Source organism: Diospyros lotus, chromosome 12, assembly GCF_014633365.1.
Source record: "Diospyros lotus cultivar Yz01 chromosome 12, ASM1463336v1, whole genome shotgun sequence".
Classification (NCBI taxonomy): domain Eukaryota; kingdom Viridiplantae; phylum Streptophyta; class Magnoliopsida; order Ericales; family Ebenaceae; genus Diospyros; species Diospyros lotus.
Window position 1 is genome coordinate 9,913,792 of NC_068349.1, and position 19,411 is coordinate 9,933,202.

General features: G+C 36.9%; 1 protein-coding gene across 4 annotated transcripts; it reads right to left on the minus strand.

Annotated features, from left to right (window-relative positions):
- Positions 1–686: 686 nt before the first annotated feature.
- Positions 687–18,883, minus strand: LOC127786896 (probable serine/threonine-protein kinase PBL19). 4 transcript variants are annotated; one of them, XM_052314623.1, is made up of 5 exons: positions 18,202–18,882; positions 16,850–17,110; positions 1,928–2,050; positions 1,110–1,542; positions 687–1,018 (listed from the first exon to the last, which is right to left on the minus strand). In XM_052314623.1, the coding sequence occupies exons 1-4, from the start codon at positions 18,559–18,561 to the stop codon at positions 1,183–1,185; spliced, it is 1,104 nt and encodes a 367-aa protein (XP_052170583.1). In that variant the 5' UTR covers positions 18,562–18,882; the 3' UTR covers positions 687–1,018; positions 1,110–1,182. The 4 variants fall into 4 exon arrangements, with proteins under 4 accessions (XP_052170583.1, XP_052170582.1, XP_052170586.1 ...); XM_052314622.1 differs by having other exon boundaries at positions 1,110–1,584; positions 18,202–18,881; XM_052314626.1 differs by lacking the exon at positions 1,928–2,050 and having other exon boundaries at positions 18,202–18,883.
- Positions 18,884–19,411: the final 528 nt, after the last annotated feature.

Consider the following 19,411-nt stretch of genomic DNA (forward strand, 5'->3'; position numbering starts at 1 on the left):
ATGCTAATGCCACTATTTTTTTCAATAAAATTGTCATGTTGGTAGGGCAGAGTGGACTGACCCATCTGGTTGGCAACGACTATTATGCATTGTCATGGTGGTGAGGGCATTAATCAATTAAAGGTCAATATAGACTCATACTCTCGAAAGAGTCTTGATATTATTAGACTATACCTCAGGACTAGGACTGTCGATGAATTCCCCATAAATCTCAATTATCCTCATTTAAAATAAAATACAAGTACAAAAATGAGAAATAAAGGGCACCATTTTATGTGCTTCAAAATTCAATTTAATTGGTTCTATCATATTGAAGGCTCTATCGAATTCCCCTTTCCCTCTTATATTAAAGTCGGTTGATGCAAATGCAAATCAATATTTTAGTAAATCACCTTCAGCCACTGCTGGAATTTAATGTGATGCATGAACACTATATTTCTTTTATCCATTTTTCCTTTTTAATCTATTTCAAATAAAGGGACAAAAAAATATAATAAAAAATGACCACAATCAATTATTCTGCCAGGAACTGTTTCCAGAAAAGAGGAAAAATAATTTTTAATGGTTGGGTATCACTTATAATGAACAATACTAATTGCTTGCTTAATGAAGGCCGTGATTAATAGGTCTGGTTTAAAAGGTGTAAAACATGTCTAAATTAGCAAAAAGTGGAGAGAGCAATAAGCTGTTCAAGTTCCAACTCTAATGATTTACGGTCAAAATGTACACAAAAATCCACTCATGCTACCAAGGTCACTAATGCCTTTCACACTGCCCTCTTCCACAATCAATGAATAACCTCTTACAAAATGAAAAGCAAAAAGAACATCATCATCGTTTCATGAATAATAACGTTTATCACTTGACCCCAAAACAATTACAATAGACGTGTAAAATGCATGAATTTGAGATTCAAACCTCTTAGCCACGATTCCTGCTTCCACACTGCTCTCTTCCACAATCCACTCGTGAACGATTCCTGCTGCTACACATTTGAGGTCCAACCATTTATACCTATCTGTCAAGAGCAGAAGAAATTATGTCAGCAAAGTACAATAGTCAATGGTTCTTTCTCCTCTTTAGGGTTCATAAATTCTTATTTTACTAACCCTCATTGAAGTATCACTTGGTTGAGGTAACTGAAAAACAGTTTCCATGATTCCCATTTGGGGCGAGCGCTTGTTAAAATGACCAGCTTCGGTGCGGATGCTCCGGAGAACTTCCTCCTCCAGAATCTTGTATTGCTTCTTTCAAGCTCTCCACAACTTCAGTCATTTTAGGCCGGCATTTCGAGTCCACATTAAGGCATCTATCTGCCAACTTGGCAATCTTCCGAGCCGTGGGGAGAGAATATTGGTTTCCAAGTCGTCGGTCAATGATCCCGCTAAACCTGTTGCTCTCTGCTGGGTACTGCCGCACCCAATCTACAAGCCTATACTCCATTGGGGGGCGGTCTCTATCCACAGTCCGCCTGCCTGTTAACACCTCATATAGCACTACACCAAAACTATATACGTCACTCTTGACGGTAAGATGGCCAATCTGAACATATTCCGGGGCAGAATATCCCAATGTTCCAACCACCTGACATCAAAAAATTAGCTAACAAAATCCAAACAATGTTTTCACCAGCACAACTATAATAATCAGTGTAAGCCAAACTGGATCGAGAGAGCCTATGCTTCTCAAGCAGGAACTTCAAGAAGAATACAAAATCACGGGAAACAAAAATGAAAAGAAGTTCATGAGCCTATCAAATGTCAACAAATGGTTGTCTCAAAAAAAAAAATGTTAAAATGATTAGGGAAAAAAAGTTGGAAGTAGCCAGGATATACTTACGCCACATACAACCAACCATTATGTGGTCCTATTTTATACAACTATCTACATCTTTTTTCACGCTAATATTTATACACTATCTACTTACAGCTGTGGATACATGAGTTCGGTCACCAGTTGGACCTTCCCTAGCAACCCCAAAGTCTGAAAGCTTTGGCTTGAAGTTTTCATCCAAGAGCACATTTGAAGATTTGAAATCTCGATGTATAACCTTCAAGTTTACACACGAAATAATAGCCAAAAATCATATACAGCATTCCAAACAAAGTAAAGAAAAGAAAAGAAAAACAAAATGAACTCAGACAGAATGTAGCCAAGACCAAACACATTTGATGCTATCAATAAAAAATAATTGCTATTTTCTTCCCTCCCATGTCTATGCATATCTAGAATCATGAGCATCTTGTTTCCATTTATAAGATGCTTTTTTAAACTGGTATTCCTGCTATTACTAGAGTGGTTAGACATACGCCATGAGTATGCACAAATATGCAATATAAACTGTCATGTGCCTTGGGCTAACAAGGGTTGTACCGTGGTTGTTAGGGCTGTGAGGGGTTGTACCTTGGTAGTTATAACAAAATTGTTCTCGAAGATGGCGAGGCCATTGTACGAAAGGAATCAATTAGTTATACTGCTGTAATTAGTATATAAGGCCTGATTCAGCCTTATCCAAGCATCAAATATCAATAGAAAAATTCCAGATTCCTTCTCAAACACTTTCTCTCTCCCTCTTACTCAATCTTTCTCCCTCTCATTCTCTGTTCTTCTATTCCTCCCTACAATTCTTCTCAATTTCTCCCTTAATTTCTTGCCCAATTTTCACCGAACTAGTGTGAATACCTTATCAGATTCAGAGGTCTGACATAAACATAGGTATATGCATACAGAAGCACTATCCAAAGCATAAGGTGCAATATAAACATCTTGAGGCAGCACATCACATCCTTAGGTACCTCAAAGGAACACTAGGGAAAGGACTCTTGTGTCAGATCTCGGGATCCGACTGGAAATCTCTTCCAGAATTTAGGAAGAGAATTGGCGGGAAGAAGGGAAATAAGAGGGAGGGTCAAAGAAATAGAGAAAGAGAGAATAGAGATTTGAATTAGGAGGGAAAGCACTTGTGGATTAATCTTCACATATCCCTATCCTCGTGAGCAGTTTCTTATTTATAGGAGTTAGTTACACTAGAGACTTCCTCTAACTACCTCTCTAGAATCTCCAAGTGGCCATGTGCCAAGTGGCTTATTACAGTAATACCAGTCTCTCTTATACCCTGCTACACCATTCTAATTACATACCAACCCTTGGGCTGTGACATTCCCCACCCCTTGAAATATTTCTTGTCCCCAAGAAATTAGAGAAAGCTGGCCACTCTGGGATAGTGTTGAAGGAGCTTCGGAAGGTATTCTCAGGTGGTGTTATACGGATGTAGGTGCGTCCATTGGACTAGTACTTGAGTAATGGGCAGGGAATCTTTGTAAATCACTCGTCGATCTATCACTGCCTTAGGCTCAACTTCCATTACCGTATCATCTTGTAGCTCTGGTAAATCCCTACTAGCATCAGTCGCAGTTCCCATTACCTTATTGAGAAGAGACGCATGAAAGATTGGGTGTAACCCCACACTATCAGGTAATTGCAACTTGTAGGCTACAGTTCTGATCTTGGCCACTATCTTGAAGGGAATATAGTACTTGGGGCTAATTTTAGAGATAGGTCCCTTTTGGAATAAGTGTTGTTGGAGTCGTTTTACCTTCAGAAATACTTTGTCACCCACCTCAGAGGTCCGATCAGTGAGGTGCCTGTCTGCCCTTTGTTTCATCTTCTGTTGGGCCATGCTGAGTTCCCTCTTAATCACCTGTAAAGCACCCTGCCATGCTTGTAGGTAGTGGTCAGCCGATATTTCTACTGGAGTGTAATGTATCACAGTGAGAATTATAGGAGGTGGATAGCCAAATAAAGCCTCAAATGGGGTTCTTTTGTGGGTTGTATGGAAGTTGGTGTTATACCACCATTGAGCCAACAATAACCAACGGTTGCTCCAATTTATGGGTTTTGTAAAACAGAGACACCTGAGGTATGTCTCCAAACATTGGTTGACGCGTTCAGTTTGTCCATCGGTCTTCAGATGGTAAGCAAATGACATTTGCAGCCCTATCCCGAGCCCTTGACACAAGGTTTTCCAAAATTGGCTTGTAAATATTTTATCATGATCTGAAACCATAGGCTTCGGTACTCCATGTACTTTAAAGACTCCATCCATTAGCTTCCTGGCCACTTCAGTAGTTGTGAAAGGGTGAGCAAAGAGAAGGAAGTGACTGAACTTAGTCAGTCTATCTACTACTACCAGGATGGTGTCAAAGCCCTCAGACTTAGGTAAGGCCTCAATGAAATCCATTGAGATATGTTCCCAAGCTTGGGAGGGAATCTCCAATGGTTGTAATAGGCCGAGATATGGGACTTGCTCATGCTTGCACTGCTGGCAGATGGGGGGACATTGTAGCACATACTGAGTGGTGTCCTTCTTTTGGCCTGGCCAATAGAATAGTTGTCTTACCCGGCGATATGTGACATTTAGCCCTGAATGCCCCCCTATGGGTGAATCATGTAGTGCTTGCAAGATCCTGCCTCGATGTTGATCGCCGTTGCCAATGACCACTCGACCTTGGTATTTCAGCAAGCCTCCTTGGAAGGAATATCCCGCATCTCCTTGAGGATGATGTACTATCAGCCGGGTTATTTTGTCCTTAATACATGTCGTGTGCTCATAGCTGTTAGTTATCTCCTGCACCCAATCTGGTACCAAAGCTGAGATGGCGTGGCAACTAACAAGCTCCACCTTCCTTGATAGTGCATTTGCCACTAAGTTTTCTTTACCCTTTCTGTATTGGATGATATAGTCATATCCCATCAATTTAGTTATCCCTTTACATTGCAGTTGGTTGTGTGCCCGTTGCTGAGACAAGAACTTCAAACTTTCATGGTTTGTTCTTATGATGAACCGCCTGCCTTCTAGATAGTATCTCCACTTATCCACTGCCACCAGTACAACTAGTAATTTCTTATCGTATATGCTAAGGCTTAAGTGCCTGGGTGCCAGGGTTTGGCTTAGATATGATACTGGTATGCCCTCTTGACTTAGGATAGCTCCTACTCCCACGTCACAAGCGTCTGTCTCTAACACGAATTCTTTCGAGAAATCTGGAAGGGCCAATACCGGAGCTTGAGTCATGGTTGCCTTTAATGCTTGAAAAGCCTTATCTGCCTCACTGCCCCAATGGAAGTTATTCTTTTTAAGTAAAACTGTCAAGGGTTTGCTCAATACCCCATAGCCTTTGATGAATCGCCGGTAATAGCCAGTGAGCCCTAAGAAACCCCTCAATTTCTTTAATATTTTTGGTTTAGGCCAATTCTCCATAGCTGTCACCTTCTAGGGATCTGTACTAACTCCCTGACCAGTGATTATATAGCCTAGATATTCCACTCTTGGCTCTGCAAAGGTACACTTAGACTTCTTCACAAAGAGTTAATGGCTTTTGAGGATTTCGAATACCTTCCTTAGGTGGTTTACATGTTGGTTTAGGCTGGGGCTGTAAATTAATATGTCATCAAAGAATACCAGCACAAATTTTCGAAGATAGGGAGCAAAAATGTGGTTCATGTGAGCTTGAAAGGTGACACGGGCATTAGAAAGACCGAAAGGCATTACCAAGAACTCATAGTATCATTGGTGTGTTCTAAAGGCTGTTTTATGGCAATCATTTGGGTTCATTCTGATCTGGTGGTAACCAGCAGTGAGATCCAACTTTGAGAAGATGGTTGCTCCTGTTAGTTCGTCTAAACCCTATCACGACGTCTTACCCACAATCTAGGTCGATCGCGCTCGAACAGGGGAATGTCCATCCTCGGCCCTTGAGGATTGGAGTGGTTTAATCTAAAGATGTCAAAAGGGCCGACCCAGGTTGGCCCACGGGCTTTTTAAACGGGCCGAGCCTGCCCATTTACTAAAAAGGCCAAGCCCTGTCCAGCCCTTTTTGCCGTGGATAGGGGCCGGGCTCAGTGGGCCTGGCCCACCGGCCTTGGGAAGCCGGCTCTTTTTTCCTTTTTTAAAAAAATAATGCATATATAAATATCAAAATAATGCATATATAAAAACCAATTTTTTTTCTTTTTAAACAATTTTCTATCTTAAGTTTTAAATATTATTTCATCATTTTATATTTCAAAATTCTATATGCCTTGTAAATTTTCTTGTGAATTGATATGAAAAATAATGCACATATAAAAAGGAGAATGTTTATTTATAATTTAAACATATAAAAAATTTAGCTTGAAAATTTTAAATATATTGATGGTTAATATTTATATATATATTGCGAAATGTAAATCTAGCATCCAATATCAATAATTAATAAAGAATAACATAGTTAAAAAAAAAAAAAAATAAGCAAGAGACACTACAATTACAATTTATAGAGGTTCGAGCCATTCGGTAAACAAATGGCCTACTCCTCTCTCTTCAAGCCATCACTTGAAGAAGTTCAATAAAATAATTATTTTAGCTTTTTTACATGAGCTAACAAACATCCCTAATAATCTTAGCCTCTTTTTAGAGGTAGAAAATTTTTAAATCTATTGCTGCAGCAAGATCATTATCTTGTGGCTAACAAAAAACTCTCATCACTCAAATGTGATTGCCAATACTTATTGGTGAGTGAATACAATAGTTGAATTAAATTTTTACATCTTTTCAATTAAATAAAAGAAAATAGTACAAAATTGCAAAGCTAAAGTGGCTTTAGCTAGTCATCAACATCATCTTCACTTGATTCATCTACTAACTCGATCCCTTGTTGTTTGAACTCCACATCGAGCCAATCTTTAAAGCAAACACACATTTTCAAAATTTTTAGTGATGATCTTGATCTTTTTGGATCTAACACCCTGTTACCTGCAGAGAAAGTAGACTCCAATGGTACTGTGGACACCGGAAGAGTTAGCACATCACGAGTCATGGCAGCCAAAACGGGATATGTGTGTTGGTTTAGGTGCCACCAGGCCAAAACATCAAAATTATTTATTTCATCATTAGAAAATTGCATATCTCTATTTAAATAAAAGTCTAATTCATTAAATGCACTACTTGACGTTGTAGTTGTTTTTTTTTTATTGTTTACTTCTCAAAAATTTTGAAAATTCAAATTTCCTTTGGATTTTGTTTGTTTTGATGAGTCTTCAACTTGTTGTCTAAGTTTAAAATGAAATTCGTACAAATTATACATTTCATATACTAATTATTTAACTTCATATTTCGTATCATCTATATTAATGTTCATAGCATCGCCATAAAAATCTAAAAAACCATCTACAGCATTCCACTTTTGTGTGGGATTTAACGTACTAGCTATTAGGTAAAGTAGTGGAATTTGCGTCCAATATTTCCTAAATTTTGCTTCCATTAGGTTAAGAAATGGCATGTAACTTTGATGTTCTCTATATTCATTGAAACAATTTACTGTACTATATATTTCTTTTTAAAAAATGTGAGTTGTTGGGTATTTATAACCAAAAAATGGAACTGTAGCATGATAAAATTATTTTAATATAAAAATAAGTATATCTAACAAATTTCAATCAAATTCGGTTATGTGATGAGATGGGGGCATTTCTTTATTCCAAAACATTGTTAAAACTTCTCTATATGGTGTTATCATTTGTAATAACAAAAATGTTGAGTTCCATCTAGTTTCAATGTCTTTTGGAAATTTTTTATAGGGCAGTTGATAAGCATGAACTAATTGTTTCCATTCTCTAAGTCTAGACGTATTAATGCGTATAAATTTTAAACAACTTTTTACTTTTTCTAATGACTCTAAACCTACACGAAGACCATCTTGAATACATAGATTTAAAATGTGACATGTACATCTATTGTGGAACAATTTTTCCCCTAAAATTAAGGGCACAAAAAGTTTTAATCGTTCCACTACGATATTATTATTACTAGCATTATCAAAAGAAATAGTAAATAATTTTTCCAAAATATCGTAATCTAATACAGACTGTGAAATCGCTTGAGCAATGTAGTTTTCACTGTATTCTTCTATAAGTTCTTTAAAAGTAATTATTATTTTTTTAATAGCCCACGTGTCATCTATCCAATGGGCTGTCACACATAAATAATGATTATTTATTAGTCCGTCATACCATATGTTGGACGTAAGTGAGATTTTACTAGTAAGTTGATTAAATACATTTTTTAGTTTATCTTTATATATTAAAAATAATCTCATTACTTCATTTCTAATAGTATTCCCAAAGAAACCTCTAGATTATGAATTGTGTACAGTTTTACAATACTACTTAAAAGCGGGATTTTGTGCAAACAAAAAAGTGCATTCTGATTTAATTATCATTTTAGCTAAACACTCCTTGTTTAGTTCTGGATTATAGCGATGAATATTACCTGAAAGATTTAATTGAGTTTGCGTACTACCTTTTTCACTACAAGCCATTACCTCCTCATGCTTTGCCGCGTGCCTTTTTAGATGATCTGTTCCATCGCCACACACAAGACATTTTTTACATACCTTACATTGAGCCCTTTCACCCTCGCCTTCAACCTGAACTATTTCATAATAGTTCCAAACAACGCTTGTCCGCTATCTTTTCCTAACAGCTCCTGAACTATTTCATAATAGTTCCAAACAACGCTTGTCCGCTATCTTTTTCTAACAGCTCCAAAATTTGACAGACCTGCCTCCTCTTCTTCATCCTCCCTGGGTGTTGGTGGGGGTGAAAAATCAGCAGGCCTAGCAAAGTTGATGGTGTCATCCTCTTCTAGTGAGTCAGGTGAAAGTGTTTCATCCTGATCTGCATAATTTGTGTTATACAAATTAGGAATGAAATCCACTGGGGGTTGGCGCTGAGGACGACGAGGTGGACGGATTATGGGGTTAGATGTGTTAGACCGTGGTGGATCCATAGAACCAGAAGGAGTCCCACGAGAAAAACGAGTGGATTTTAAGCGAAAAAGGAAAGACATTATTATTGATTGTCAAAAATAAAAAAAGTATAAATTATTTAGAAATAAGAATAATATCTAACTTGTGAATGGATAAAATTTATAAAATAGAAAGACAAAAATAAGTAAGAATTAAGAAGTCAAACTCAAGAACAATTGAACAACTGAATTGCATGGAATTCGAAAGCAAATAAAAATAACTCATATTTGTTTTCCTATTTATAGACAATCAGTGACGGGGGACTTACAAGACTGTAAATTTGAATTTCAAATTCAAACGTTGGTGGAAATTCAAATGCAAGCTTAGCACTTGTGATGTAAAGCACCTGTCACAGGTGCTTTTGTCACAAGTGCTTGTGACATAAAGACATAAAGGTGCTTGTGAGTTGTGACATAAAGCACCTGTCACAAGTCTTGTGATATAAAGACATAAAGGTGCTTGTGACATAAAGCATTTATCATAAGCACTTTATGGTGCTTGTGACATAAAGCTTATAGAAATGTCATACATGACACATAAGTATGGTCCACAGGGCCTAACCGGCCGGGCCCATAAGGTCCCAACGAGCCGGGCCCAGTGGGCCTAACCGGCTTGGCCCACAAGGGCCTCATGGGCCCGGCCCATAGGGTCCCAACAGGCTAAGCCCAATGGGCCACGGGTCAGGCCGTGGGCCCAAATTCTTTGGCCTGACCCTTTTGACATCTCTAGTTTAATCCCCCTCCTCGATTTGTTATATCGTCCTCTGTTTCCCGCCTATCCCCTACCTCTACTGGGTCATTAGGCCTTACTCGCGGTGTAGTCAGAATTGGTGCCGATTAGGCCCTCGGGGGAAAATCAGTTGGTAGACTAGCCTAGGGTTGCCTAGCAAAGATGCCCAAAGCGACGTTCACCTGCTGACTTAACCCTGCGAATTCCTCCCTAATTCCATTAACGGCCCAATCAAAGTTGGTTGCGTACCCCGCAAATTCCGATCTAATTCCGTCTGCAATCCGATCCAAATTGGACGTGTGTTCCGATCGACTCCTACTAATCTCCTCCTGGGTGTTCCGTATGCCTAATTCCAAAATTTCCAGGAGATCCTCTACTTGTGCCTGGTTCCAGCGCAGTTCAGCTTCCATGGCATCCAACCTCGATTCCGCTTGCTTTGCTCGCGTTCCGTCGGCCATTCTACCCTCTAATAGGTCGCTATCTCTGATACCAAATGTCAGATCTCGGGATTTGACCAAAAATCTCTTCCAGAATTTAGGAAGAGAATTAGCAGGAAGAAGGGAAATAAGAGGGAGGGAGAAAGAAATAGAGAAAGAGAGAATAGAGATTTGAATTAGAAAGGAAAGGACTTGTGAATTAATCTTCACATATCCCCATCCTCGTGAGCAACTTCTTATTTATAGGAGTTGGTTACACTAAAGACTTCCTCTAACTACCTCTCTAGAATCTCCAAGTGGCCATGTGCCAAGTAGGCTGCCATGTGCCAAGTGGCTTATTACAGTTATATCAATCTCCCTTATACCCTGCTACACCATTCTAATTACATACTAGCCCTTGGGCTATGACATCTTGTTTAAGAAGAGCAAAGACAGAGGGATTAGTACATTTGTAGATGTTGAATGGGCTGGTTCAATTGAAGACAACAGATCTACATTCGAATATTACACTAAACTATGGGGTAATTTGGTGACATGGAGAAGCAAAAAGCAACTAGTAGTGGCACATAGCAGTGCAAAAGCAGAATATAAAGCTATTGCTCAAGGCATTTGTGAAGTAATTTTGGTGGAAAAAATGATGGAAGACTTACACATACTAGTATCCTCTCTAAAAAGGCTTTATTGTGACAGTAAGTCGACAATTAGTATTGTGAATAATCCGGTACAATATGACTGGATGAAACATGTAAGAATTGACCGACATTTTGTCAAACAAGAAATTGATAGAGGAGATATAAGTCTATATAAGTCTTGCTTATATTTCTATTGAGTTTCAAGAGGCAGATATTCTCACTAAAGCAATGCAAAAGCAAGGGTTTGAATCCATTTGAGTTAAATTGGGAATGACGGATATCTATTCACCAGCTTGAGATGAGTGTTAGAGAAGATAAAGTAGAAATTTCAAGCTATAAACGAGAAGAGAAGAAGATGAAGATTAATATGGGAAAAGATTAAGGAGGGTTTGAACTGAGATGGTGAAGTGGAGATGTCAAAAGGGTCGAGGCCACTGTTCAAATGGGCCGGGCTGGGCCAAAGAATTTGGGCCCACAGCCCGGCCCGTGGCCCACTGGGCCCGACCCGTTGGGACCTTATGAGCCCGGCCAATTAGGCCCTGTGGACCATACTTATATGTCATGTGTGACATTTCTATAAGCTTTATGTCACAAGCACTCGTGACAAGTGCTTTATGTCACAAGCACCTTTATGTCTTTATGTCACAAGCACATTTATGTCTTTATGTCACAAGACTTGTGACAGGTGCTTTATGTCACAACTCACAAGCACCTTTATATTTTTATGTCACAAGCACTTGTGACAGGTGCTTTATGTCACAAGTGCTAAGCTTGCATTTGAAATTCACCAACGTTTGAATTTGAAATTCAAATTTGAAGTCTTGCAAGTCCCCTGACACTGATTATCTATAAATAGGAGAACAAATGAGTTATTTTCATTTGCTTTCGAATTCCATGCAATTTAGTTATTCGATTGTTCTTGAATTTGACTTCTTAATTCTTACTTATTTTTGCCTTTCTATTTTATAAGTTTTATCCATTCACAAGTTAGTTATTATTCTTATTTCTAAACAATTTATACTTTTTTTATTTTTAACGATCAATAATAATGTCTTTCCTTCGTCGCTCAAAATCCACCCGTTTTTCTCGTGGGACTCCTTCTGGTTCTATGGATCCACCACGGTCTAGCATGTCTAACCCCATAATCCATCCACCTCGCCGTCCTTAGCCCCAACCCCCAGTGGATTTCATTCCTGATTTGTATAACACAAATTATGCAGATCAGAATGAAACACTTCCACCTGACTCACTAAAAGAGGATGACAACATCAACTTTGCTAGGCCTATTGATTTTCCACCCCCACCAACACCCAGAGAGGACGAAGAAGATGATGCAGGTTTGTCAAATTTTGGAGCTGTTAGGAAAATATAGCGGACAAGCACTGTTTGGAACTATTATGAAATAGTTCAGGTTGAAGGCGAGGCTGAAAGGGCCCAATGTAAGGTATGTAAAAAACATCTTGTGTGTGGCGATGAAACAGATCATCTAAAAAGGCACAAAGCAAAGCATGAGGAGGCAATGGCTTGTAGTGAAAAAAATAGTACACAAACTCAATTAAATCTTTCAGGTAATATTCATCGCTATAATCCAGAACTAAACAAGGAGTGTTTAGCTAAAATGATAATTAAATCAGAATACACTTTTTTGTTTGCACAAGATCCCGCTTTTAAGTGGTATTGTAAAACTGTACACAAATCACAGTCTAGAGGTTTCTCTAGGAACATTATTAGAAATGAAGTAATGAGATTATTTTTAGTATATAAAGATAAACTAAAAAATGTATTTAATCAACTTACTAGTAAAATTTCACTTACGTCCGACATATGGTATGACGGACTAACAAATAATCTTATTTATGTGTGGCAACCCATTGGATAGATGACACGTGGGCTATTCAAAAAATAATAATTACTTTTAAAGAACTTATAGAAGAACACAGTGGAAACTGCATTGCTCAAGCGATTTCACAGTCCGTATTAGATTACAATATTCTGGAAAAATTATTTACTATTTCTTTTGATAATGCTAGTAATAATAATGTCGCAATGGAACGATTAAAACTTTCTGTGCCCTTAATTTTAGGGGAAAATTGTTCCACAATAGATGTACATGTCACATTTTAAATCTATGTATTCAAGATGGTCTTCGTGTAGGTTCAGTCATTAGAAAAAGTAAAAAGTTGTTTAAAATTTATACGCATTAATACGTCTAGACTTAGAGAATGGAAACAATTAGTTCATGCTTATCAACTGCCCTATAAAAAATTTCCAAAAGACATTGAAACTAAATGGAACTCAACATTTTTGTTATTACAAATGATAACATCATATAGAGAACTTTTAACAATGTTTTGGAATAAAAAAATGCCCCCATCTCATCACATAACTGAACTTTATTGGAATTTGTTAGATATACTTATTTTTATATTAGAACAATTTTATCGTGCTATAGTTACATTTTCTGGTTGTAAATACCCAACAACTCACCTTTTTTAAGAGAAATATATAGTACAGTAAATTGTTTCAATAAATATAAAGAATATCAAAGTTACATGTCATTTCTTGACCTAATGGAAGCAAAATTTAGGAAATATTGGACGCAAATTCCACCACTTTACCTAATAGCTAGTACGTTAAATCCCACAAAAAAATGGAATGTTGTAGATGGTTTTTTAGATTTTTATAGCGATGTTATGAACATTAATATAGATGATACGAAATATGAAGTTAAACAATTAGTATATAAAATGTATAATTTGTACGAATTTCATTTTAAACCTAGACAACAAGTTGAAAACTCATTAAAACAAACAAAATCCAAAGGAAATTTGAATTTTCAAAATTTTTGAGAAGTAAACAATAAAAAAGAAAACAACTACAACGTCAAGTAGTGCATTTAATGAATTAGACTTTTATTTAAATAGAGATATGCAATTTTCTGCTGATTAAATAAATAATTTTGATGTTTTAGCCTGGTGGCGCCTAAACTAACACACATATCCCGTTTTGGCTGCCATGGCCCATGATGTGCTAACTCTTCTGGTGTCCACAGTACCATCGGAGTCTGTTTTCTCTGCAGATAACAGGTTGTTAGATCCAAAAAGATCAAGATTATCACCAAAAATATTGGAAATGTGTGTTTCCTTTAAAGATTGGCTCGATGTGGAGTTCAAACAACAAGGGATCGAGTTAGTTGATGAATCAAGTGAAGATGATGTTGATGACTACCTGAAGCCACTTTACCTTTGCAATTTTGTACAATTTTCTTTTATTTAATCGAAAAGATGTAAAAATTTAATTCAACTATTGTTCTCCCTCACCAATCAGTATTGGCAATCGTCATTTGAGTGATGGGAGTTTTTTGCTAGCCGCAAGATAATGATCTTGTTGCAGCAACAGATTTAAAAATTTCCTACCTCTAAAAAAAGGTTAGGATTATTAGGGATGGTTGCTAGCTCAAGTAAAAAAGGCTAAAAAAATTATTTTATTAAATTTCCTCAAGTGATGGATTGAAGAGAGGAGTAGGCCATTTGTTTACCGAATGGCTCGAACCTCTATAAATTGTAGTGTCCCTTGCTCATTTATTTTTTTAACTATGTTATTTTTTATTAATTATTGATTATTGATATTGGATGCTAAATTTACATTTCGCAATATATATAAATAATAACCATCAATATATTTAAAATTTTCAAACTAAATTTTTTATATATTTAAATTATAAATAAACATTCTTATTTTTATATGTGCATTATTTTTCATATCAATTCACAAGAAAATTTACAAGAAATATAGAATTTTGAAATATAAAATGATGAAATAATATTTAAAACTTAAGATAGAAAATTGTTTAAAAAAGAAAAAAATAAAAATTTTGATTTTTATATATGCATTATTTTGATATTTATATATGCATTATTTTTTTAAAAAAAAAACTATTTAAAAAAAGGGTCGGGCTCGGTGGGCCCAGCTTACCAGGGCTTGTGGGCCAAGCCCACCGAGCCCGGCCTGCAAGGCCCAGTGGGCTAAGGGCCCGGCCAGGCCCTCTAGCCCACGGGTTGGCCCGGCCGGGCCCTACCCAAGGCAAAAACCGGGCCCACGGAAAAAAGGGTCGGACCGAGCCCGATCCTTTTAGTAAATGGGCCGACCAGACCTGTTTAAAAAGCCCGTGGGCCAACCTTTTTGACATCTCTACGATGAAGGAAAGGAAGGATAAAGCTGCTTCAAAACCAGATAAGGAAGTCCTAATTCAAATAAATTTGTTGAAATCAATTCCTATATTTTAGGAGATTGTGTATATATATATATATATATTGTATCGGAACAATGAGATAATGATACTTTATTCCTCTCATAAAACTTCCAATAGTTTTTTATTTTTCACATTTAATTCTAGCAAGTAGATTTCTCTTGATTAGCATGTGTCCTACTGTAGCTCACTTTCCACATAGATCCAATTCCAACCTTCACTATAATTTTATCTATTCATTGAGTTATCCATTTTTCGAGCGGATTGCATCCTTGCAATTACTTTTTAGTGTGATCAAAGCCCAAGTTTTAATTTCATATTTATTCCTCTTATGTTGCTTAAAAACCATTGAAAGTAACCTATTCTTGCCAATTCAATCAACTAGTTAACCCAGATTTTGAAATCAACCCGTTCTACTTTTATTCAGTTGACTTAAATTGGTATTCAGTTCGATGAAACAATAGTCAGTCAATTGAAAAGTCATTAAGTCGATTTAATTAGACCAGTGAACCTATAAATCTTAACTGAAACTACAAATTTGGGTAGTTATTTGAGAGGTCAACAAAGTTGAATTGACCTGAATTCTGCAAATTTTTTCGCTGATATTCTAGAAGAGAGAATACAATAGCTTTTATAGGGGTAGGGAAGAGGAGTTCTCCTTTGGTCTGTACAACACATAACAACCACAAACCAACCACTGATTTAACAGCCACTAATTGCCAACGAATTAACAGAGAATTGCTATAACCAACAACTGAAACAAACTAGGAATAGCTAATTACCACATGCCACCGTTCTCCTGCTGCCACTTGTCAGCAGTTGTTTATTTTAGCTAGAATCCGTATCATAAAGATGCTCAGTGAGCAAGAATCCATGTAGTCAGCCCCACTTGATGGGACTAAGGCTTGATATGTCGTTATTGAAGCACGTATGCTTTTATTTAATCAAACCAGCAAATTATAAATTTAACCACTTCTTTTTGGAGGGAAAACATTCCTGGTGTCTGAAAACTTTAGAATTAATTCTTAGCAAAAATGCCGGAGATGATCCAGTTGCAAATACATTTTTTTTTTTTTTTTTTGTGAAGGAATGATTTCCCATAATTTCCAATTGACAAAAATGTAAAAAGGTTCCTGGTGTTTATAAATGACAATGATTTTCCTAGCACCCACCAGCCTATATGTGGTTCTTGCTATATGTCAAATTACACTACGGGAAAAGATTTCCCAGCTTTTCACCCACTTTTAGTGATGCCAGTATCAGAACTAGGGGGAGAGAGAGAGAGCTGAAATTTGTTCCCTGATATTCCAGAAGAGAATAAAAATGAAATGCTTTTATAGGGGCAAGAAGAGTTCTCTTTTGGAGGGAATTCTCTAACAATCTCTCCAATTATCTCTACCTACCAACTAATAGCCAACTGACCAACATAACTGTCAATCTGGACAATAGATAGCAACCCCTAACTAACAACTGATTTAGCAGCCAATAATTGCCAACTGAATTAACAAACTACTATCATAACCAACAACTGAAACAAGATTGTTCTAGCTAATTACTATTCTCCCACTGCCACTTGTCAGCAATTAATTATTTTGGCTAGAATCTGCATCATAATACACTGTATAATTGTTTTAAAGAAGAAATAGTCATAAATAGAGATGATTAAAGAGCTATAATCCATGTAGTCATTAATGAAGATATAACAAAAAGTAAACCTTTTAGTATCCCTGCCATATCCACACTTTCATTTCTTTCAAATCACTGTATTTGTGACCATAGTCACGCTCATATCCATAAGCATGCTTCTAACAAAATTGGAATGAACTTGCATCCACAAACCAAAGGCCAGTAAGTTAAGTGTAATGCACCCAGAATTTCCAACAATTTTTATACCTAACACTTTGCAAAGCAATAATGTGTGACCAATTGAAGGCAACAAGTTATCAAAAACAGTACCTGGACTTTGAATCCCCCATGCATGTAAGCCAATCCTTCTGCTGCACCAAGCATTATTTGTAGTCTTCTTTTCCAAGCCAGAGGTGCTAATGTGCTGCCAAAAAGATGATCTTCTAAGCTCTTATTGGGCATATACTCGTATACCAATAGACGATGTAGCCCTCTTTCCCAATCTTCAGAACAGTATCCTAGAAGTTTTACAAGGTTTGGGTGATCGAGAATGCTCAGATATTTAACTTCAGCAAGCCATTGTTTTTGTCCCTACATCAGAAACAAAAATAAGCATAAGATGAAAATGAACTGACAGTGCAAAAGTAACAAAAAATAAAATGAGTGGGAGTTAGTAAAGCCTTATAATGAAAAATCAAAAGACAACAAAATTCTTTTTACTGAAAATCTATCAAGATGAGAATGGACTCACAGTTTGATTAAATAGCCAATTATGCATCAAATGCTAGCCACAAAACCCTACTTTTTTAAAAGAGCTAGCACTTGTTGCAGTATATTTTGCAGAATATTGCCTTTCTTTTCTTCAGATATACATTCAGGCCATGACTGCTGGGAAGGTTAGACAGGAGAATTTGAGCTACAATTCATAATTAGTCCCGGGGATATATACCTAGTCTCCCAACTACAGATGCAACATAAGTTCTCACATGTACAGATCTAAAATACTCTTGCAACTAAGCATAGAAGTGCTAAACTTTCATTACCCAAAAAGTAAAGCAAAGAAGTTCATTGAGGAAATAATAGCATTTAAACTTATGCTGGACAGCTCAAGCAAATGCCATAGCCCATGCATACAAGACTATGCTGTATTATTTAAGCTTTAAACTATATTACGCCATAGGCATTTGAATTACTTGTAAAAAGGAAAAACTCCCATAGCAGGTTTTACGCACCTCTTGCTTATATGATCATTGATTTACCAATTATTAATTCTTTCCAAATTATCTGTGAATGACAAGCTACCCAAGCCTTTCTCTTGTCCTCATTACTTACACTGAACGCTATTTCCTTATCCTTGCACAAGTATTTCCAAATTACACGGTTTACACCAGTATGTTCTTAGCTTCAAATAATCATTCCACCAGTCATATCCCTAAAACTTATATGTGTTCTACAGAACCATATAATCAAATATTTAGAAACCACATGAGTTTATACCCTTAACAAGTTTTTCAGGGGGTCACATTTCTTTGCAGTCCAGGAACTAAAGATCTTGTCCGAGGAAATTACATTTATGATTGAAGATTAAACTGGATGAATGTGGCAAGAAATTACGAGTTTATTCAATTTGACCCGGAAGCAAAATTAGAAAATCAAAAACTGCATGGGTAGAAAAATAGTACTTGGAAGGCATGCTCGTCAGGCCTTTTAATGGCAACAACAATTGGATCTCCTTGCCCATGAGAAGGACTAACTGTAGCCTTGAACACCCTTCCAAATCCACCTTCTCCAATCTTCAGGGACTCGTCGAAACCATTAGTGGCAATTTTGAGCTCTGAGAAGGAGAAAACCCTCAAATCCCGCTGCTTCTCTTCTAACGTTTCCGTTGAGCCCGTCAGCGAAAAAGACACTGAAACTGCTGAGTTTATAACCGGATTTGTAGCCGGAGCTTCTGATTCATCGTTCTGCTTTTTCAACTCAGGAGCCGATTGGCCTTCCAGGGACTTGGAGGAATTTTTGAAAGGAAAACAACAACAATTCATTCTTCTTGTCCTTCTTCAAGCAACTTCTAGATTGTTAAACCTCGATTGCTGATGGAATTGGAGCCTGAAAAGGCCTAAAACAAAAAGAAGTGACTGCGATTCTCATATAAGAAAGAAGCGGAATTGGGGTGCAAATAGGGAAAAGAAAACTGAGGAGAGACAACAGTCAAGAAGAGGAATCGGGAGAAATGTCAGTAGAGACTAGCTGGAAAGAGCAACGGCAAACAAGACCCAGTTGGAAAGTGAAGAAGCGATCAACTTGGATGACTTTGCTGGAGAACACCCAAGGAAAAACCGAGAAGAGAAAACGTACTGATTTCTTCCCAGAAAGTTAAGGAAATTTCCATGCTGGGCCCGGTCCACCGTGCCAGCAGGGGCGCGCCACGTGTATTGTGGCAGGCGCACCACTTCTCCTCTGCTTCCCCTTCTTTGTCCCCCCGTCCCCCCTCCCCTCTCTCTCATGCGTCAGCATCAACTTAGAAAAGAATCGTGAATCATTTTTATACATCTTAGGTTATAAAAGAGGTATTATGATCAAAACATCATGTATCTCTATATACTTTATGAAGAATATTTTTATCATTGATACACATTTGTGTAGTCCAAGATATACACAAAGATATACCAATAATATTATTTCATAAAAAATATTGATATGTACGAAAATGTCGATAGTATGATGTGATGAAAATATGGACATGAATGGATATTGATGTAAAATTTATAAAAAGTACAAAAATTTAGTTAAAAATATAATATTTTTTAATAATATTAAAATAATTATTTCTATAATTAAAAACTATATTATATCTAACAAGTAATAATTAAAAGGTATAAATATGGATATAAT